This window comes from Zalophus californianus, chromosome 1 (assembly GCF_009762305.2).
Source record: "Zalophus californianus isolate mZalCal1 chromosome 1, mZalCal1.pri.v2, whole genome shotgun sequence".
Lineage (NCBI taxonomy): Eukaryota > Metazoa > Chordata > Mammalia > Carnivora > Otariidae > Zalophus > Zalophus californianus.
This window is the reverse complement of record NC_045595.1, coordinates 143,986,245-144,008,220: the sequence shown is the minus strand read 5'-3', so window position 1 is coordinate 144,008,220 and position 21,976 is coordinate 143,986,245. Positions and strand designations below refer to the sequence as shown.

At 51.9% G+C, this 21,976-nt stretch overlaps 1 protein-coding gene across 26 annotated transcripts in view; it reads left to right on the top strand.

Moving 5' to 3' along the window:
* The first annotated feature begins 8,206 nt into the window (after window positions 1-8,206).
* The window catches only part of TMEM44 (transmembrane protein 44), a 34,875-nt gene continuing 21,105 nt past the window's right edge, over window positions 8,207-21,976 (top strand). For 11 of the 26 annotated variants that reach the window (XR_003518447.1, XR_003518446.1, XM_027586310.1 and 8 more), the window contains exons 1-8: window positions 8,207-8,393; window positions 10,817-10,943; window positions 13,112-13,205; window positions 14,030-14,196; window positions 14,389-14,475; window positions 18,346-18,516; window positions 20,034-20,247; window positions 21,852-21,956. Coding sequence is in view for 24 of the 26 variants with exons in the window: in XM_027586310.1 (XP_027442111.1) it covers window positions 8,251-8,393; window positions 10,817-10,943; window positions 13,112-13,205; window positions 14,030-14,196; window positions 14,389-14,475; window positions 18,346-18,516; window positions 20,034-20,247; window positions 21,852-21,956 (1,108 nt within the window). In the remaining 2 variants the exon portion in view is untranslated. The remainder of the gene's footprint in view (window positions 8,394-10,816; window positions 10,944-13,111; window positions 13,206-14,029; window positions 14,197-14,388; window positions 14,476-18,345; window positions 18,517-20,033; window positions 20,248-21,851; window positions 21,957-21,976) is intronic. The other 15 variants (XM_027586317.1, XM_027586314.1, XM_027586319.2 and 12 more) reach the window with 4 other exon arrangements.

Genomic DNA, 21,976 nt, shown 5'->3' with positions numbered 1-21,976 from the left:
TAAACCTAAGTCCTCTGCTTAGAGTCTGAAAAACCAAAACTAGGACACCCTGAAAGGGGGCTTTCTAGTTTCACCTTTGCTTCTGCCCAGAATGGGTGTCCTGTTAAGCATCCTTTCAGTTTTTTTAGGTATCCTCACCCTTGCAGCAGTTAGTACTTTAGACTTAACAATTCGTCATTAGCATTATCACTTTATTGTTTTGATTTTTTTCCCAGCATTTTATTACAAGAAATATATTGTCCTTTTAAAGTAGAACCTGGTATACATCTGTCATCTGTTTACTTTTTGGGAAACTAGAAGGAAGTTAAGGTTTTGGTCAAGATGTCAATAGCAACATATGCTTTCTTCGTAGGTAAATTGGAAAATATGGCAGCAAGCCAGAAATCTGCTTAATGCCATCCCTCTAACGTCTTTGTGGAGAAGTGAGGAAAATCATTCAAAATATCCACCCTTAACCATTTGTTGTCTGTCATGTTCATCATACTATTGACCAGTTGAGGGTGAAGAAAGGGCCCTAGAGAAAGGAAAAGATTTTGCTTTCAAAAGACTCTGATAGGAAGGGAAAACAATTTTGAGCAATCTAAAAGTGAAAGGCGTCGCTTCTCGGCGTTTTGGCTAAGATCAAGTGTAAGTGAAAAGTGCCCAGTACACAGTAGACTCTGAATACATCTTTTAAATGTTGTATTGAGGTGTAATATGTATACAGAAAGCACACAATCGTAAGAGTATAGGTAGCTGACTTTTCACAAACAACACATGGATGCAACCAGCACCTTGATTAAGACACAGAAGGGTCGGGGCGCCTGGGTGGCTCAGTTGGTTAAGCGTCTGCCTTCGGCTCCGGTCTATGGTTCTAGGGTCCTGGGATCAAGCCCCACAAACCTGCTTCTCCCTCTCCCACCCCCACCCCCGCTTGTGTTCCCTCTCTTGCTGTGTCTCTGTCAAATAAATAAATAAAATCTTAAAAAAAAAAAAAAAACACACAGAAGGGTCAGCATTCTGTGCTTCCTTTCAGCCACAAACTGACCTTCCCAAGAGTAACCACTATTCTGACCTTTTCACCAGATTTTGTATGACACATATACCGTCTACATTGTGTACTCATGTACCTGGCTTCTTTAATCCAACATTGTGAGATTCGTCCATAGTCTTACATATGATAAGTAATAAATCATTGTCATTGCTGTAGGGTAGTTTATGGTTCTATTATTGATGGACATGTAGATGTTTTTGCAAGTTTGTGTTTTTTAAATTTTTAATTATTTTCTAGAACAGTGTTTGGTTCACAGCAATATTAAGCAGTAAGTACAGAGTTCCCATATTCGCCGGTCCCCACATATGCACAGCCTCCCCGACCCTGACCACCCCGCACCACAATGGTTGCGTCTATTAACAGTGAACCTACACAGACACATCATCATTCTCCAAAGGGTTTTGATTTTTAAAAGTTATACTGCTATAGATGTTGTAATACAGGGGTTGTCAAATAGAACTTTCTGGCTACAGTGCAAATAAATGTTCTGTAATCTGTGGTATCCTATAGGTAACTACAGCCAAATGTGACTGTTAAGCACTTAAAATGTGACTAGTAACAACTTCAGAAGTTAATTGCTAACAGTAATGACTTTTAACTCTTGCCTGACCCAACAAGCAAAGGTTTCAGAATGGTGAGAATTTTTTCAGGAGAGTGGGGGAAGAAAGGGGTGGGTTTCATATTTATAATTTGTAAATATTGGCTACTTCTAAAGTAGGTAACTAAGAGTTGCAAATATTCAAGTACTGAATTCTATTTAGTTGGCTCTTTAAAAGGTGAGTAACCAGGACGCCTGGGTGGCTCAGTCATTAGGCATCTGCCTTCGGCTCAGGTCATGATCCCAGGGTCCTGGGATCGAGTCCCGCGTCAGGCTCCCTGCTCGGCCGGGAGCCTGCTTCTCCCTCTCTCACGCCCCCTGCTTGTGTTCCCTCTCTCACTGCGTCTCTCTCTGTCAAATAAATAAAATCTTTAGGAAAATAAATAAATAAAAGGTGAGTAACCCGGGGCCCCTGGCTGGCTCAGTCAGTAGAGCATGCGACTTGATTCTCAGTGTGTGAGTTTGAGCCCTACACTGAGGGTAGAGATTACTTAAAAAATTTCCTTAATGTAATGTTTCAACATCTATGAGTTCCATTAGCCCTTGCCTAGCTTCTGAGCATCGTGAAGTGAGTGACTTTCAGCAATAGGGTGTTACTAATGAAGAACTTGAGGGGGAACCAAAAGTAGAATTTTCACAAGACCAAACAGTGACTTGATGATGGAGGTTAAAGAAGAACCCAGGACCCCGACAGTTCTACCACCTGCTTCTTTCATGACAGTCCAGCATGTCCACAGTGGGCCTGATTCAGATTTGGAAATGCCATTATTTCAAAATGCATCCTCTGAAAATTGATTTCTATATTGCTAGCAGGTAAATCCAACTGGCAGAGAGCCTTTTTTAATGTTGCTGTTTGAGTAGTAGCCACAAGCCCTTCCCCTAAATAAAACATCCTACAGGGACACTGGCAGGGGGCAGCATGTCCTCAGAAGGGAAGCAGCTGAGCTGCCGGCCTGTCCCCCCCCAAGGAGACTGGCACTTCCAGCCGCGCCGGCCGCCGGCTCCTGCAGGACAGTCCCGGCTGCCGCAGCCCTTCCTTGTCCAGGACAAAGCCTGTGGGCTCGGTGCCCCTACCAATGGGAAATGCCGCAGAGGGAGGACCTGTGTGACGGTCCTCTTGTTAGCTTTTCTTTTCGGCAAACTCTGGACCGTGGCCAAAGGAACATTAGCTTTAGCTTCTGGGTGCGGCAGCTGCCAGGCCTCCAGGAGCCTGGTGAAGGAACTGATTCACTTCCTGAGGGCCGACTGTGTGAAAGGCCCTTTGGAAGGTCCTGGCAGAATTTGGGAGGGGTCCTCCCAGCAGGGAGGGTGTAGGTTCACCTATATAACCCTGTGTTCCCGACCGGATGAAGTCCTGCTTCCCTGATGACTGGGTGGCGTGGCCGCTCTCCTGCCTGTCTCCTCCCTTGCTGCAGGACCTCTCCTGCAGGGCTTCAGCTTTTGCTCGTGCCACACTTCATGCCAAAAGCAAGCTTACCCTCCCAAGCCCCGCTTGTGGGTTTCTTAAAAAGCCCTTCCAACCCACCCGCATGCACGATGGTGGGGGCACCGGAGCATCGTAAACATGCTCTTACTACAGTACATATCATGTCAGTTCGGGGCGCCTGGGTGGCTCAGTCAGTTAAGCGTCTGCCTTGGGCTCAGGTCATGATCCCAGGGTCCTGGGATCGAGTCCCGCATCGGGCTCCCTGCTCGGCAGGAAGTCTGCTGCTCCCTCTCCTGCTGCTGCTCCCCCTACCCTACTTGTGCTCTCTCTCCCTTTCTCTTGCTCTGTCAAATAAAATCTTTAATAAATACCAACTGACTGGATGGTGCAGTCAGTTGAGCATCCAACTCTTGGTTTCAGCTCAGGTCATGATCTTAGGGTCCTGGGATTGAGCCCCAAACTGGGCTATGCACTCACTGGGGAGTCTGCTTGAGACGCTCCCTCTCTCTCTGCCCCTCTCACTCGTGTTTCTCTCTCTCTAAAATAGATAAATCTTTTTTTAAAAAAATCCATTCGGGCACCTGGGTGGCTCAGTCGTTGGGCGTCTGCCTTCGGCTCCGGTCATGATCTCAGGGTCCTGGAATCGAGTCCCACATCGGGCTCCCTGCTCTGCGGGAGGCCTGCTTCTCCCTCTCCCACTCCCCCTGCTTGTGTTCCTGCTCTCGCTATCTCTGTCTCTGTCAAATAAATAAATACAATCTTTAAAAAATAAAAAAATTAAAAAAATCCATTCATGGGGCGCCTGAGTGGCTCAGTCGGTTAAGCGCCTGCCTTTGGCTCAGGTCATGATCCCAGGGTCCTGGGATCGAGCCCTGCATCGGGCTCCCTGCTCGGCGGAGAGCCTGCTTCTCCCTCTGCCTGCCACTCTGCCTATTGTGCTATCTCTCCGTCAAATAAATAAATAAAATCTTTAAAAAAAAAAATCCATTCGTTCAGTAACTATTTTCCTTATTATGGGCTAGGCACTGAATCAGGTGTTGGGGATACAGATATGAACTAGAAAGCCCTGGCTGAAGATGTTCCCAAGCCTGGCAGAAAGACAGCACTCATCCCACTCTGAGGGGTGCGCTAGCTGAGGAGGAGTATAGGCCCAGGGGCTTGTGCCCCTCCAGGACCAGGACACAGAGCAGCCTGGGCGGGGGGACTGCTTCAGGAGGCTCCAAAGCCCACATTCTTCCCATTGCATTTTCCTGTGAGCCAACATGTCCAGGGACTGGCAAGAGCTCCCCACAGCCTGTCCGTCCCCCACTGAGGGCCATCTCCATAAGTCCGCATTTCTCATAAGAATCTCACAGGAAGCTTGTGGGAAGGCAGTGTCGTAGGCTGACTAATGGCCCCCCAAAATACCAGGTCATAATCCCTGGAACCTTATATGGGAAACAAGTCCACTGATGTGATTCAGTTAAGGATCTTGAGATGGGGGGTGTAACGTGGATGATGTGAGCAGGTCACAAATGCAATCTTTATAGGAAAGAGACGGAGATCTGACACAAGACGAGGCCAATGCGAGCGCAGAGGCAGAGACAGAGTTAAGTGATGAGGCCTCAAGCAAGGAGCCCTGGCAGCCACCAGACACAGGATGAAGCGAGACAATGAATGGATTCCCCTTCTAGAGTCCCCTTGATTGTGGTCCAGGGAACTTGCTTTCAGAACTGGGAGGGAATATATTTCTGTTATTTTAAGCCACTAAGTTTATGCTCATCTGTTAGAGCAGCCACAGGAAATGATGAATCGGTGCAGATTCCAAGCACACGTGCCCAGAGAGCCGGATTCAGCAGGGGTGTTTTCTGACAGGCCGGCTGAGTGATCCCCACACCTCCATCTATGCACCACACCGCCCCCAGGGCTTTGGGAGGGGACTCAGGGCTTAACCCCTTAAATGAGGGGGTTTTATTTATTTTTTTTTAAGATTTTATTTGTTTATTTGGGATAGAGCGAGAGTAGAGAGAGAGAGCACAAGCAGGGGGAAGCAGGCTTTCCACTGAGCAGGGAGTCCAACACCTGATCCCAGGACCCTGGGATCATGACCTGAGCCGAAGGCAGACGCTTAACCGAATGAGCCACCCAGGCGCCCCTGAAACGAGGGGTTTTTAGTCTGGGGTCTTGTCTTCCACAAAATCTATAGTTGCATTTCAGGACTTCCAGAAATTCCTTAAGATTAGATGAACAACTGCGTGGGTGTGCACACATGTTCCTATTTTTTAGGGTTGAGGTTTTCTCCAAATTCTCAAAGAGTTCACTGAAAATCAGGCTGAGAACTAACCACTCTAAGGAAAAACTGCTGAGGTGTGTAAACCTGGTCTAGGGTGGGGTGGGGAGGAATGAAGCAATTTGTTCAACTGGGCCCAGCCTCCAAGGGCTTATACTGAGCCTGAGGGACAGGGAAGTGCTAATAAGAAGCAAATCAAATTAAATTCTGGCGTCCTCAAGCCTCAACAAAGCAGAGCATAAGGTAGCTGTGCCCTACGGGAACCTTGTGAGAGGACACAGGCAGGGTCTGTCCTCGTTTTAGCGACATAGTTCATGGAATGGATTCTCTTTTGGGAACAGTAGGTAGGCCATGTCACCAGCGTAACCCAGGATCCAAGCAATCACAGGTCAGTATCCACAGGTGCGCCCGAAGAACCCACAAAGAACCAGCAGGCAGGGCCATCAGACTGTGGGTATTTGTTTATAGTCTCTGAGAAACTTGGCTACTATATTTTTTCCTTTTATTTTATTTTTTTTAAGATTTTATGTATTGGAGAAAAAGCGAGAGAGATTTTTTCCTTTTAATTTAACCTTTTAATCTTGCCTTAGTTGGTATTCATTTTATATCACTTTATCTTAATCATTTCCATATTTTAATTTTGGCCCCTTCTTTTGAATAACATATCATTTTACTTTTGCTTGTTCTATTGCTTGATTGATGTCTCTCTCCTACTGGACTGTAAGCTCCATGAATGTAGAGACTTGTCTGTTTTTCTCAAAAACATGTCCTCAGAGGCACCTGGGTGGCCAGTTAATTAAGCACCTGCCTTCGGCACAGGTCATGATCTCAGGGTCCTGGGATGGAGCCTGGTGTCTGGCTCCCTGCTCAGGGGGGAGTCGGCTTCTCCCTCTGGCCCTCCCCACTACCCCCCCCCCCCGCCCTGCTCATGCCCTCTCTCGCACTCTTTCTCTCTAAAATAAATAAAGTAAAATCTTTTAAAACAACAACAAAAAAAAACCCGTCCTCAGCTCCTAGCCTGACAATATCTGACAAACAGTGTTTTCATTTCTCCTGTGAGTGGTCATAACTTTAAATATAAATGAATCTGTAAAATAATGTAGCCACTTTGGAAAACAGTCTGGCAGTTCCTCAAAACCTCAAACACAGTTACCAGGAGCCCCAGCAATTCCCCTCCTAGGGACATGCCCAAGAGAACTGAAAACCTCTGTCCACACAAAACCTTTTACACAAATGTTCACAGCAGCACTGTTCATAAGAACCAAAACGTGCAAACAACCCAAGTGTCCGCCAACTGATGAATGGATAAATAAAATGTGATATATCCACACAATGGAATATTATTCAGCCATAAAAAGAAAGGAAGTTCTGACACACTCTAAAGCATGGATGAACCTTAAAAACACTATGCTGCGTGAAAGAAGTCACAAAAAGCTCACTTATTGGATGGGACTGCCTTTAGATAGAATTTCCAGAACAGCAATGCCTGGGTGGCTCAGTTGGTTAAGCGTCTGCCTTCCACTCAGGTCAGGATCCCAGACTCCTGGGATCGAGCCCGCATGGGGCTCCCTGCTCAGCCGGGAGCCTGCTTCTCCCTCTGCCTGCCCCTCCCCCGGCTTGTGTGCTCTCTCGCTCACAAATAAATAAATAAAATCTTTAAATAAATAAATAATAGAATTTCCAGAACAGACAAACCCGTAGAGGCAGCAGGTAGATTTGGGGTTGCCTAAGGCTGCCAGTGTGGAGGGGAAAGTAATTGCTGATGAGTACCGCTTTACCGGCTTCCTGGCAAGTGAGGAAAACGTTGTTAAATGAGATAGTGGCGGTGGTTGCACAAATATATGGATAGATTAACAACCACTGAATTGTACACTTTAGCAGGTGAATTTTATGGTATAGGAATGAGATCTCCATAAAGCTGCTATTTTTATTTTTTTATCTTTTAATTTTTTTATTGTTATGTTAATCACCATATATTACATAATTTGTTTTGGTGTAGTGTTCCATGATTCATTGTTTGTTCATAATAAAGCTGCTATTTTTAAAAAAGAAAAAAACCAAAGTGATACGGTCACCTCTTCTTTATGCAAACTTACTAAAATCAACAAGGAAATTTTAAAATGATAATAGCTTGTTTTCAAGAGGAGCTCTGTGTACCAGCCTTGTGTGGCAATGTGGCAGGATGGGACAGCAGGATGACCAAGACCACCGGCCTCCTCGGCTCGCTGGGCACCTTCTAGAGTGACTTCTGGAAGTCTGTCTTGGGCGACTGCGTGGGGGGTGGGGGTGGGGGGCGGTCGCTGACGGCTTTCCGACAATGGAGTGAGACGAGATGCGGGGGTGGGGGGGGTTGTGTCCTCCTGCCCGGCCTCCCACCGCACCCTTTCTTTTGTACCCTCAGAAGGCTCAGACCGCCCGCTCATCCCCGGGATCGCCGGCACCCAAGAGCTGCGCCAGGCGCGAAGTATTGCTCGGTTCAGAAAATGGGGTGCATTAATGAGCGAAGTGCCTTGTACCGTATCCCCCCGGTTCACGGTATTCGGCTCTGGCCGCCAGGTCGCGGGGTGGGGGACCGCAAGGGGTCCGGGAGCGGCGCCGCCGCGGCTGTCGGGGGGCGGGGGCCGCAGCCTTTGTGCGGAGGCCGCTGCCCGCTCCCGCCGCTGGGGGGCGGCCTCCGGCCCGCCGACCCCCGACAATAGCGCGCCGGGTGGGGAGCCGCGCCGTGCCGGAAACTTTTCTCTCGCGCCGCCGCCGCTGCCAGCGCCCATCTCCGGGGCGCGGCCGTGCGCTCTGCCGGGGCCGCCGCCGCCGCCGCGGGGCAACCGGGCCGGGCGAAGGGGGCGCGGGGCGGCAGCGCGGGCGGGCGGCGCCCGGGCCCTGCCACGCGGGAGGCTGGGGCCCGGGCCGGGCGGAGCCGGAGAGCCATGGGGGAGGCTGCCAGCCCCGCGCCCGCGCCCGCGCTCTGGGACTGGGACTACCTGGACCGCTGCTTCGCCCGCCACCGCGTCTGCATCTCCTTCGGCCTGTGGATCTGCGCCTCCTCCTGCTGGATCGCCGCCCACACGCTGTAATGGGGTCGGGACCGGGCGGCGCGGGGCTGGGGGCCGGATCGGCCGCGGGGGGCGGGGGGCGCGGGGCGCTAACCCCACATCCCCGCCGCCAAATCCCTCCTAGAAACCTGGGAGGAAGGGGGCAGAGAGGGAGGAGGCAGGAGGCAGGAGGCAGCTCAGCTCCGGGATCGAAAGGAGCCTTCGGCTGCGGACTGAAGTCGGGACTTCTTTCCGGATTCCGCTCACGGGAGGCTGGCTGGGGGCGGCAGGAGGAGGCCGGGTGGGGCAGTGCGTGGGGCCGGGGACGGCAGCAGCAAGTCCTGCCTGGGTTCTATTGTCAGCCTTTCCCCGCCGACTGGCGGTGTGAGCTGGGCAAGCTTAAAACCTCTGAGCCTCATTTTCCTCACCTAGATGGGGATGGAAACACATGGCAAGATTAAATGAGTTAGTCCCTGTAAAGCTCTTAGTATGTGCTCATTAAACATCCTTATCATTGTTCCTGCGCCGCCACCAACCTTTGGCAGAGGGCGAGGACCTAGGACAAGGCTCTCGGTGTTTCTGGTCTCCCTTTACCCAAGGCCCTCTGATCAGCCATGGGGACTGGCAATGATCCGACTCTGGCCACAGTGGTCACCGTCACCTGGGTCCTAAGCTGGCTGAAGTCGGGTTAAAGATGGCCTCCAGGTCTTCGGCCACCCTGTCCCAAGCTGGTGCAACGCAAGTATTCCCCGGCAGAGGAGAAAGGACCAGCAACCCAGAGGGGGCTGGCGCCGGCTCATCGTAGGCACCTCGTGGACATTGCACTCCCTCGTGTGATATCGCTGCAGAGATTTGGCAGCCCCTGTACTCAGTCACTGGAATGCAAATAAAAAGACCCTTAGAACATTTACTGTGGGCCCAGTGTTGCATTTATTAACTCATTTCATCCCTGCCACAGCCCCATGAGGGAGGGACTCTTATTACTCCCATGTACTCAAGAGGAAGCTGGAGATTCTGACAGGTTAACTAACTTGCCTGAGTGAATGGAAAGAACTGAACCCCCAGACCCTTATAGAAAGGGGCAGACTTGTGAGGATTAAACTGTCCAGTGGACACTAACGAGGCACTCTATGTGCATTATTAGGCATTTCCTGACCTGGAAACTCGAGTTGGGAGAGGTTAGGTAAGTCCCCCGAGAATGCCCAGCAGGTCATTCTGAGGGCAGAGGCTCTGCTTTTTCAGCCCACCTCAGGTCTGCTCACCCATTGTTTTCAGGACTTCCCCCTCCCTGAGCGCCCCCCCCCCTTCAGGCAATGTATGTCTTCCAAGCTGTGTGTGGCCTGGGGTAAGGTCAGCCCAGGATTCCCCTCCCCTGAGAGCTGGGGAGCAAAGCCTCCACATGCAAAGCCAGAGGGTCTGCCGTGAACTCACCTAGTCACCATAGGCCTCACTTTTCCCGGCTCTCCAATGTGAGGGTTGAAATCAACTATTTCTAATCTGAGTCCAGAGAGTCTCTAGAGTCTTCGCTCTTAGGCTTTGAATTGGTGTCAGGAGCCCAGGGTCCAAATGAAAGGTTTCTGTTCTCACTGTGAGCTTGGGGCTTCATCTGGCAGATCAGGAAATGTGGGAACCCAGCAGCCTTCCCTCCTCCTCCATTGTGCCCCAGGGCGGGCCCTCAGAACCAGCCAAACAGTCCGAAAGACGTGGAGTGAGTACCACCTTGTGGTTGAAGAAAATGAAACAAGAGCTGCAATGGTGCCTCAGTTTCTCCATAAAATGTAGCACGGAAACATCTAGAACAAAGTGTTTCTAAGAGATCTCTGAGCCCTTCCAGGCTGTTGGGCCTTTCTGTGCTTGTTCCAGGGGAGTGGGGCAGGGCAGGAAAGGGGGCATGAGGGAGGGAAGTCAGGCCCCTCCCTAGGGGCCTGTAGGGAGAGGTCAGCCCAAAGTGCCCTGGCATCTTTGAGAGGTCTTGCTCGCTGTATGTGTGTAAAGAACATGCTTGATCTGGGCAAGGGCTGGTAGAAGCCAGGCCACCCCCCTTGCACGTACGGCTTTGCAGGATTTCATGTGAATTTGAAAGAATCAAGTTCCCTTTTTCATTTAGGCAATTTTTTTTATAACCCACATGTTTCTTTCAATAATCAGACCTAACAGCTAGTTCGTCAGCACTGAGTAGTAGGTCATGAACTTGAGTTGGCCTGATTTGTGGGAGGAAAGAAATTCCTCTTCATTAGAGAGGCAGGTCGGGCTCGTGCCGTCGGCTCGTGCTGCAGTCTTTGATCCTTGATTTTCCCATCTGTAAACCAAGTTCAAAAATACCCGCCGAATCCCTGGGGGAGAGAGTGCTTCACAGGGACACAAAGTCAAAATTGCCCTTTTCAGACCACCTGCTTTGGGAACCCACTCATGGCTCTGGTGTTCCGTCCATACCCACCCACACCCCTGTCTGTCACCACAGGCTTCTCTATCTGAGATGTGCAAAGAGATCCAGACAGGACCAGTCAGCGCTGTGTGCTGCGTGCTGCCTCCTGACCAGCCTGTGTGACACCATCGGGGCCATTCTGGCCAGACAGCTCACGATCCAGGTGCGTCAGGCCTACAGGTGACAGTGGCTTCTGTCTGGTTCCATCACCATCAAGGTGCGGTTTTGCCTCATGCCTGTGCCCTTCTTGGTGTTTCTGCCCCCGTCCAGTGCTCCTGCCCTGAGAGCCACATGGCTCACTGCTCATCTCCTTCGAGGCTTTGCTCAGAGGTCAGCTTCTTGGTGAGGCCTCCCCTGAGCACTCCCGTGAAGCTGTGCCCTACCTCTACAGCAGGGGCTCCAGACCCCTTCACCCTGCTCTGTTTTTTCCCATAGCTGACCCCCCCCATACACCGTCTGTTTTCCTTACTTCTTATTGCTTATTGCTTCTGGTCTGTTAACCCCTACCAGAGGGTCAGCTCCCCAGGGGCAAGAATTTGTATTCACTGCCTTATCCCCATGACTTCAAACAGCAGCTGGGACAGAGTAGATGCTCAGTAAATAGTGATGGTTGTGGTGATTGTTTTTAGAGCCTGGAGCCCAGCCCCAGCTCAACAGGGCTGGCTGAATGCTTTCCCAAGTGGTGATGCAGGCTCTGGGGCAAGTGAGAAACAGTGTCAAGCTTTCCCAAGGTCTAGGCCCTCAAACCTGTGGAGAAGGGGCCTATCCCAAGGGCATATGCACTGCAGAGGCCCCTCATGGGCTGGTGCCCACCCAGGTAGATGTGGCAGAAGGCAGCCTCGTGTCTGCAACACACACTGGGAGAGTTCGAGACCCTGCTTTGAATAATACTGTCTCACAAACAAACCGCCTTTCATTTTGGGTGCCCGTTCTCATTAGCTGATGGAATATAGTGACACCCAGCTCCATCCCGGTAATAATAGCTGATGTTTAGTAAATACTTCACTATGGGGGCGCATGGGTGGCTCAGTCGTTAAGCATCTGCCTTCCACTCAGGTCATGATCTCAGGGTCCTGGGATTGAGCCCTGCTCAGGCTCCCTGCTCAGTGGGGAGTCTGCTTCTCTCTGTGCCCCTCCCCCCAACTCATGTGCACCCTCTCTCTCAAATAAATAAATAAAATATTTTAAAAATAAATAAATACTTCACTATGTACTTGGCACTGAGGGCTTGTCTCATATGAGTTCATTTAATACTCGAATTATCTTATGACCTAGGCTCTCTCTCTCTGTTTTACACATGTGGACACTCGGGCTTAGAGGTTGAATAACTTTTTTTTTTTTTAAAGATTTCATTTATTTATTTATTTCACAGAGAGAGAGAGAGAGAGAGAGAGAGAGCACAAGCAGGGGGAGCATCAGGCAGAGGGAGAGGGAGAATAGGCTCCCCGCTGAGCAGGGAGCCCGATGCGAGACTCAATCCCGGGACCCTGGGATCATGACCTGAGCCGAAGGCAGACGCTTAACCAACTGAGCCACTGAGGCGCCTGAGGTTGAATAACTTTTATAAGGTCCAGTAAGCAGCAGTGCCAAGTATCAAACTGCTCTTTTTTTTTTTTAATTTTATTTATTTTGAGAGAGAACACGCTCATGAGCTGGCGGGGAGGGGGGTGGAAGGGGGTGGAGGGGGGGTACATGTGGGCAGGGCAAAGGGAGAGAAAGAGGGAAAGAATCCCAAGCAGACTCCACGCTGAGCATGGAGCCCCACTCAGGACTCGATCTCATGACCCTGAGATCAGGACCTGAGCCGAAATCGAGTCGGACACTTAACCGACTGAGCCACCCAGGTGCCCCTCCAGAGACTGCTGTTAACCAGTGACTCGACTGGCATAGTGGCTGGTACATTGGTAGGTAGGAGCCTTGTCCGTTCCTCCAGGTGCTGGTCTGAGCACTTTCCATGTATTGGTTCATGCAATCTGCTTAGCATGGAGGGAGGCACTGTTACTATCCCTGTTTTACAGAGGAGGAAAGTGAGGCCCAGAAAAGGTCAGTGGTTGGGCCAAAGTCACACAGAAGAGGCTGGCCGTGCGCTGGGAAGAGTGCGGAGTGAGAAGTGGAGGGCTGGTTCTGCTGGTGGGCCTCTGCCTAAGGGATCGGTTATTCACGCGCCCCACCTCTTCGTCAGTCAAATAGAGTTGATAACCAGCCTTTCCTGGGGCCGGTAGGCGTCTTTGCCGGGAGCACCTTATCAGTGGGAGAGGAGGCCCAGGATGAGAGGTGCTGTGGTCACTGGAGAACGTTCGAACACCAAGACTGTATCTCCTTTGCTCCCAGGTATTCACAGGTGCCTACCTAGCAGCTGTTGACTTGGTGAACTTTGTCTTCATCCTTTTCCCCATCTGTGGCTGCAGACTGAAATCTCACCTGGGTGAGTGTGTGGCCTTCTGTTCCTGTGTGCAGCACCCACTCTTTCGTAGGCGTGCTCAGTGCCTCCTCCTTGTCGCGTCTGAGCTGGGCCCCTGCCGGGTGCAAACAAAGGAATGAGCTCCCTGACCCCAGCCAGAGAAGAGAGGCAGGGCCCTAAAGAGTCATCAGTTCTGCTAGTGAAGCGGTGCACGCATGCCATGCGCAACCGGAGGGAAGGATGTGACCGTGGAACGGGGCCCGCAGGGAAGGGTACTCCAGGTGAAAAGAACAGTATGAGCAAAGGCCAGGAGGTGGGGTGGTACAGGCTGTGGGAAGGAACAGTGATATCTCAGTGTGCGAGCCCAGGATGGCCAAACAAAGCCCCGTAACTTCTGGAAATGGATGCCAGAAGTGGGTGTGGGCCACCTCGGGCAGAGAGTCACTGAGCTGGGATGGGTCACCCTGACTCTGTGGGACTGGGCCTTCCTGAGAAGGGGCAGCAGTGTGCCCAGACCCTTGTCCAGAAAGGGAGTGCTTGCATCAGTGGGGTAAGGTAAGGTGCCCCCAGCTGCTCAGCACTGCCCAGAGGAGCCATGTTCTTACTAGAATTTTCAGAGGACTATCTGTCTTGTATTTCAAGGAGACTTCCAAGACCGTGCTCCTTTTTCGCTCACAGTTTCGGGCCCCAGCACAAACACATGGATGCATTCCCCAAGGTTGTGCCGGCTCTGCTCTGTGCCAGGCTCTGCGGAGCTTACAGAAGCTGGGTTGACAGCTGGTTTTCACAGGCTGCAGTCCGTCGAGTTCTAGATCCTAGAGCCTGTGGCATTGTGGTGTTTGTTGCAGGTCGGGGCTCCCGGGAGAGGAAGAGGGGGCGGCGGCTCAGGGCCAGTGTATTTGCTCTGGCCCTGCCGCTGAGCCTGGGGCCAGGCTGGGCGCTCTGGGCCGCCGTCCCAAAGGCTTCAGGCCCCATCCGAGGGCCCCAGCGGAGGCTGCTGGAAAGCCTGCTGCAGGTGAGGCTGAGCCCAGGAGGACGTGGGGGTGTGCGTGTCCTTTCCCTCCTCAGGGTCCCAGCAAATGCCCTGGGTAGGGATAGGGTTTGGGCTTGCCGTGGTTGGGAGGAAACTACTAAAATTGGGAAAGGATGGGTCTGGGATGCCTGGACTGTCTCCTCAGGGCGCTGAGCATGTCGCCTACTCCTGCAGGACAATACTGAGATCCTCGGCTACCTGCTGGGTGGCATCGCTGCCTTTGGCTCCTGGGCTTCCCGGATCCCCCCGCTCTCCAGAATCGTGAGGCTGGGTCAGGGCTGGGACTGTGGGTCACCATGGCAGGTCTTAGGGCACCTGGGAGCATCTTCCAAGCTCCAGGTCCTGGGGTGGAGGGTTGTGTCACATGTGTATCACGTGTGTGTGTGTGTGTATGCGCACGCGTGTGCGCGTGTGCAGGGGCTGGGCAGCCAATCACGGGAGCTCATGGGGCCTGCTAGAGCCTTTCCCGGGACAGCCCATTGTGTTCCCTCCATAGCAAAGAAAAGCAGGCTCTCAGGAAAAAGGCCCTGGGGTTCGGTAAACGAACATCCCATTAGGAAGTGAGACGGTTTCAGAGGAGAGCATCACGCGGCTGCCGGGCTTCTGTGTATTCGGGAGCACCTCCCCCCAGAAACTGCCCGGGCATCCAGGCTGAGGGAAGCCCTGTGTTGGCCGGTTCCGGAGGGGACGCAGCCGTGACTTGAGATGCTGTGCTTGCCCTTGGGAAACTCACAGTCTCCTGGAAAGACGCAGAAATGCAAAGCAGGATATTTTAATGCTCTGACAAGGATAGAATCAGATGTTTGGGGTTTCGGAGGAGGGAGAAGAGGCTCTCACGCTATTCAAATGAGTGAGGGTGAGATGGTCACACCGCCAGGCGCGGGGGAGGCCTCAGCTTGGCCCCAAAGGGAAGGTGGGCCTGGAGGAGGCAGAGGTGAGGGGAAGCGGGGAGCCCCCGGGAAAAGCCACCGAGGCCGGAGAGCTGCTGCGGAGGAGCAGGATATCGTGGGTGTGCAAACCTGCTCTGCTGTGCCTGGCGGGCCTCGCTGACAGGAATAACGGCCAGACCTAACACTGGAAACGTAACGGGCTCCTCGCTGGGGCTAAAAAAAAAAACATTACTTGCCCCAGAGCATCATTTCATAGCAGTTCCAGGAGAACAGGAATCGGGGGTGGCAGTGCTTCGTTGGTCATTTGTGGGAAGCGGAAGCCTGTGTCGTGCTGGCCGGGAACCCCCCGGGGCATGCCGCCCCCAGATCGAGGGAGGGGAGCATGGGGAGCCCCTGGGACGTGGGGCTCGAAGACCTTCAGAGGGACTGGTGTGTGCCTGGCTGTATTAGTTCCCTGGGGCTGCCGTAAGAAAGGTTCACAAACTTGGGACAACAGAAACGGATTGTCTCAAAGTACTAGAGGCCGGCAGACCAGTACCAAGGTGTCAGCAGGGCCATGCTCCCCGTGAAGGCGCTAGGGAAGGAGCTCTTTCAGGCCTCTTTCCAAGTTCCTGGAAGATCCTTGGCCGATGGCTACGTAACTCCAGGGTCCACACGGCATTCTTTCTCCCGGTGTGTGTCCTCATGTGGCCGTCCTTCTGTACGTGTCCAGGCCTAACTTTCCCTTTTATAAAGACACGGTCATATTGGGTGAGGGTCCACCCTAATGATCTCATCTTAACGAGGTCATTTGGAAGGACCCTGTTTCCAGAGAAGGCCACGTTCACAGGCTCTGGAGGCTGGGACCTCGGCATCTTTTGTGAGAGGGGAAAACAAGTCAGCCCCTAACGCCACGCACCTAACATAGCCCCACGACTGTGTCCTTCCTTCCGCTTCATTTTATTCACAGTGTTTGTCACAGGCTGAAACTAGCTCCTTCAGTTATTGACCAAGTTGTTGGTCCCCAGTAGAACGTGAGCGCCCTGAGGGCAGTGGTCTCGTCTGTTCTGTTCCCCTCTGTATTGCATGTGCTTGGAGCCTGCCCGTGGTAGGTGCCAGCAGACACTTTTTAAAGACTTAATCTGGTCTGGGACAAAGGAAGCTCATGGATGCAGGAATCAGAAGGGCTTTCTTGGGGCAGAAAGAGCAGCCCTGTTCTCTGTGGTCTAGGGGAAGAGAACCGAAACCAAGACTGGAAAGAGGTTATGGGGGGGGGCCACATCCCATTTATAGGTTAGATGCTTTGCATAGTTTCTGGAATGTTGAAAGCGATCAGTATTGTTATTCCTGTTTTAGGAGGTAGTGGGCTCCCCATCGCTAAAGGCATTCAAGCCTGATGGCCCCCTGGCAGGCAGATAGAGTTAGATCATGTTAGGGATTAGATTGGGCAATCTCTGAGGTACTGTCTCTGGTCCCACGAAGAAGAGCCCAGAGCTAGGATCCCCTTACTAGGGAGAAACTCAGCAGGGCTTGGGGTGTTCTGGGAAGCCTAGCCAGCATGGCTGTGAAGCCTAGATTCCCCTCCAGAAGCTGCTTCTAATTTACCCCTGGTGGGGGCGCTGAGAAGCAGAATGGTTGCGTGGCTTTGGTGGAAGAAGGCCCCCTTCTTCCAGGAGGGACGCGCCCGCTGACCAGTACAGCCTATGCTGGCAGCACTGGGACGGGTCGCCGTTGCAGGAGTTGAGGCACGGCTTGCTTCCAGCCCCCAGCGCAGATTTGCCAGGCAGCCCTCTCGCTGAACATTCCCGCCCTGGGTTATGTGTGACCAGCCAGACGAAGCCCGCATGTGCTGGACCTGCCTTATCTCGAGTCACCGAGCCAACCCCAGGCTATAGCGGTTGCTCAGCACCTACGGCGTGTCCAGTGTGCAGGCAAATAGAGCCCCATAGGCCCTAGTACTGACCACGAAGGGAGATTGAGTTTTAAAGTCAGTGCGCACCAGGAATGGGTTGGCACGTGAGTGACAGCAGAGAGCTCACCCAGCTTGAGCTGATCCAGAGGAGCTGCAGGTGCAAATTCAAGAGGCAGAAGGCAGGTCCCAGCCCTGGCCCTGCAAGTCACCTCCCCTCTCGGGCCATCAGTGTCCACAGGAAATGGGGGTGGGCAGGCGGGGGGATCCCGAGGATTTCCCATCACAGCAGTGCTGACTGGGACAGAGCTGCTTCCTGGGCTGAGTCAGGTGCAGCCGGCAGGTCAGGGACCACCCTCCCCAGCCTGGGTGCTGGCTGTCTTTATGAACCATTCTTCAGGGCGTGGCCAAAAACAAAACAGGGAGCCCCGGGAACAAAACTTGAACAAATGCAGAGGGAAACAAAACTCCCAAGGAATCTTTTTGAGAGTTAAAATAAAAATGGGGAAAATCAGCCAAACCTTACTTTTTCCTCTGAATTTTTTTCACTCTCTAGCCAAGGCCTGTATCTCTAAATATAATTATTTAATAAGTAAAATGAATTGTATATAATTTATATGTTTAAATATGCCATGTGATAATATATAATTGAAAATATATAGTATTTGTGTATATACATATAAATGTATACACAAAGTGACTTCATACCTGTAAAGGGTACTTAACATATAAATATTGAAAGTGGCTTTTTTGGCTTTTGTTTTGTTTTGGTTTTGGTTTTTTTAACCAATATTGTCATTATTCATTCTCCAAAAATATCCCCTGGCTTCAAAACTTCCAGAATGTTATCTCTAATGTTCTTGACCTTTTCCCGGCTGACCAGATTCAGCACTGGTGGTCCCAGGAAGAGAAGTCAGTCCTTGGCTGTTCATAATTTGTCCTAATTCCTTCCCATTCTCCCAGCTGACATTCATGATCCCCTACCCAGTGCCCGGTGTCAGGAATGCTGAGATGGGGAGGACACTCTCAGGAGCTCTCTGTCTGCTGGAATGTGTCATGTGTCATGGGGCCTGGAAGTGGGCGTGACTCGCCCCTGTTAGGGTGGAGATGGTATGGGAGGTTTCTCAGAGCTGAGTTTAAGCCAGGTTCTGAGGCATGAATAGGAGTGTACCAGGCAAAAGAAGCAGCTTAAGCAAAAGCCAAAGCAGCTTTGGGGACTGGCCATGGGCAAAGAGAGGGCTTGCCCTCCAACCTGCATGCCACCAAGAGTCTAGGTCTTAGAATCCAGCTCTGAGGAAGGTGGAGGAAGGCAGTGCTCCTCCCTGCCCAGCTCCCTCCTCTCTCTCTGTCCAGTGCCAGGGTAAGGCGTTTCCCTCCATCCACCTGTGGACCCGGCTCCTGTCGGCTCTGGCTGGCCTCCTCTATGCCTCGGCCATTGTGGCCCATGACCGGCGGCCTGAGTACCTGCTTCGGGCCACGCCCTGGTTCCTGACTTCCCTGGGCCGAGCTGCACTGGACCTGTCTGTATCCACCTGGGACCTAGGGGGCTTGACTGCTTGTGTCTCATCTCCTCCCTGCCCCTGTGGTGCCCTCCCTCCCTCTTGCTAGATGGAGCTCTCTCCCAGGGGCCAGGGCCAAGATTTGAGGCCTGGGGCCCACAGATGCAATTGCAGTTATTTGCAATTTTGTATTTTGTTTCCTTTATGTACATATAAAAGAAAGAATGATCTCTTGGCTGGAGCTCTGTGGAGCAGCAAGGGGGAGTGTGCAGGTTCCTGGCCCTGGAAGCAGGAGACCCGGACACCAGTCTCACTGCTGCTTCTCCCCTGGGCCGGCCCCCACCCTCCCGGGAACCTGTTCTCCTCATCTTTGCCCTTTCTCACAAGGCTAGGAACGGGCTTTGCAAGCCGACCTGCCGTGCAGGGCTAAGCATCCCTGTTCTCTTGTCTTTGGCACTGGAGCCTGGGCTGGGGACACAGATAAAAGCTGACAAGGGCTGCCCTTTGTCAGTGACTGCTGAGCACCTTTCTGGTTCCCCAAGGGATGTTGCCTGATGCGCAGACACCCCAGTGACCTTGACATGAGAGCCTCAAGGGCAAGCAAAGCTCAGACAGTGCGTAATTTGTGTATGAAAAACCTGTGGATTTATCAAACATAGTTTAGAAATAGTTAAAAACCGTGATTTTTCTCATTAGCTGCCATATTAAGTTATCAGAAGTTGGTGGCTTGAGACAAAAGAAGTGTATTCCCACAGTTCCAAGGGCTACAAGTCCAAAGTCCACGCAGGGCCACGCTCTCCTGGAGGCTCTGGGGGAGAACCTTCCCTTGCCTCGTCCAGCTTCTGATGGCCCCTGGTGCTCCTTGGCTCTGGTAGCGTAATTTTATCTCCTGCCTCAGTCTTCACAAAACCTCTTCCCTTCGTGTATCTCTGCCTGTCCTCTGATCTTATAAGGACTCCAGTCGTGGGACTAAGGGTCCAACCTAATCCACATGACCTCATCTTAACTATATCAGCAAAGACCCTTTAGAGAAAAAAAGAAAAGATTTTATGTTTAAGTCATCTCTACACCCAGCGTGGGGCTTGAACTCACAATCCCCAGATCAAGAGTTGCTTGCTCCATCGCCTGAGCCAGCCAGAGGCTCCAAGCCCCTATTTTTAAATAAAGTCACTTTCTGAGCTTCCAGATAGATATGAATTTGGGTGGGGGTGGAGGGGCACTAGTCAACCCACTCCGTGTACTGTCCCTGTAAGCCAAGCCCTTCAAGGAAGATGTTTTTCAAAATGCTTTTGTTGAACAAGTATTTACTAAGTATTTACTAGATTCTTAGAGGCAGGGTCTTGCTGGCTGCTGGGCCCTGGTGGGGGAAATGTCAGACCCGGTTCCATTCTTAAATGAACATGTCTGTTCTGGGGCCAACCCAGGCAGGATCATCCCCGGGAGGGAGAGAGCCCAGTCGGGGGGCCCTCGGGGTGTAGAGGTGAAGGTAGCTGTGGGTGGCCGAAATGCTCTGCTTCCTTGGACCTTAACTCTCCCTCTCAGATCATATTCCTCTCCTGGGTGATGAAGAGCAAGATGAGACGGACCTTGGGATTTGCCCCTGAAGCCAGAGAGAGCCCTGACACCCAAGCCCTCTTGACCTGCGTGGAGAAAGAGGAAGAAAGCCAGGAGGCAAGGTCTCGCCAGCTGGAAAACTGCTGGTCCCACGGGGGTGCTGTGTGCGGAACCCGGAGGCTCCCTCGAACTAGGACAGTTGGTGACTTTATTTATTTCTTTTTTAAGATTTTATTTATTTGAGAGAGAGAGAGACAGCGAGAGAGGGAACACCAGCAGGGGGAGTGGGAGAGGGAGAAGCAGGCTTCCCGCCGAGCAGGGAGCCCGAGTGGGGCTCGATCCCAGGACCCTGGGATCACAACCCGAGCCGCAGGCAGACGCTTAACCGAACGAGCCGCCCAGGCGCCCCTATTTTTTTTTAAAGATTTTATTTATATATTTAAGAAAGAGAGAGAGAGAGAGCATGAGCAGGGGGAGGGGCAGAGGGAGAAGCAGACTCCCCGCCAAGCAGGGAGCCCAATGCGGGGCTCGATCCCAGGACCCTGGGATCACGACCTGAGCCAGAGGCAGACGCTTCACCGACTGAGCCACCCAGGCACCCCTCTTCCGTAGTTCTTTACAGCGATGGTTCTCAGCGTGTGGTCCCTGGACCAACTTCGGCCGTGAACTTATTGGGGATGCAATTCTAGGGTTCCACCAGCCCCACCAACTCTGAAGCTGAGGGTGTTCTAATAAGTCCATTGGGTGCTTCTGATGCACACCTAACATCTGAGAACGATTGCTTTACAAAAGCATTTATTTAGTGCCTACTGCAGTGGTTCCCAGACTTTGCCACACTTTAGAATCATCTGGGGGGCTTTGAAACTCCAGGTCACATCCCTACCAGTAAATCAGAATATCTGCTGGGGGGTGGTGGGCAAAGCTAAGCATCAGGGGTTTTTTTGTTTTGTTTTGTTTTTAACATGCCGGGTGACTCCACTATGCAGCAAAATTTGGGAACCACTGGCCTACTGTGACCTCAAAGAAAGAGTTAAGAGGGGCACCTGGGGGCGCCTGAGTGGCTCAGTTGGTTGAGCGACTGCCTTCGGCTCAGGTCATGATCCTGGAGTCCCAGGATCGAGTCCCGCATCGGGCTCCCTGCTCGGCGGGGAGTCTGCTTCTCCCTCTGACCCTCTTCCCTCTCGTGCTCTCTCTCATTCTCTCTCTCTCAAATAAATAAATAAAATCTTAAAAAAAAAAAAAAAAAGAGGGGCACCTGGGTGGCTCAGTCAGTTAAGCATCTGCTTTCAGCTCAGGTCATGATCCTGGGGTCCTGGGATTGAGTCCCGCATCGGGCTCCCTGCTCAGCAGGGAGTCTGTTTGTCCCTCTGACCCTCTCCCCTGTTGTGCTCTTTCCTCCTTCACTCTCTCTCTCAAATAAAATCTTTTTTTTTTAAGATTTTATTTATTTATTTGACAGAGAGAGACACAGCGAGAGAGGGAACACAAGCAGAGGTAGTGGGAGAGGGAGAAGCAGGCTTTCCGCTGAGCAGGGAGCCCGACGATGCAGGGCTCGATCCCAGGACCCTGGGATCATGACCTGAGCCGAAGGCAGACGCTTAACGACTGAACCACCTAGGCGCCCCTCAAACAAATAAAATCTTAAAAAAAGAGAGAGAGAGAGATAACATAGGAAGCAGAAAGTGAAATGTACCATGAAAGAACAGAAAAAAATATTTTAGGGATTCTTTTGAAGAAAATGGGACTTTGTTTTTGGAAAATATCTCCTAAGAATTCTGTTTTTGTCTCCCCGTCTCTGCTTGAAAGAATTCAGATTGGGTGCCTCTCACTACACTACCACCCTGCAAATCACTCAGGACAATGGCAGCCATCAGTCGCTACTTGGAGCTGACCATCGAGCCGGTGCAGCAGGTAAGTGGCAGTGGGCCACA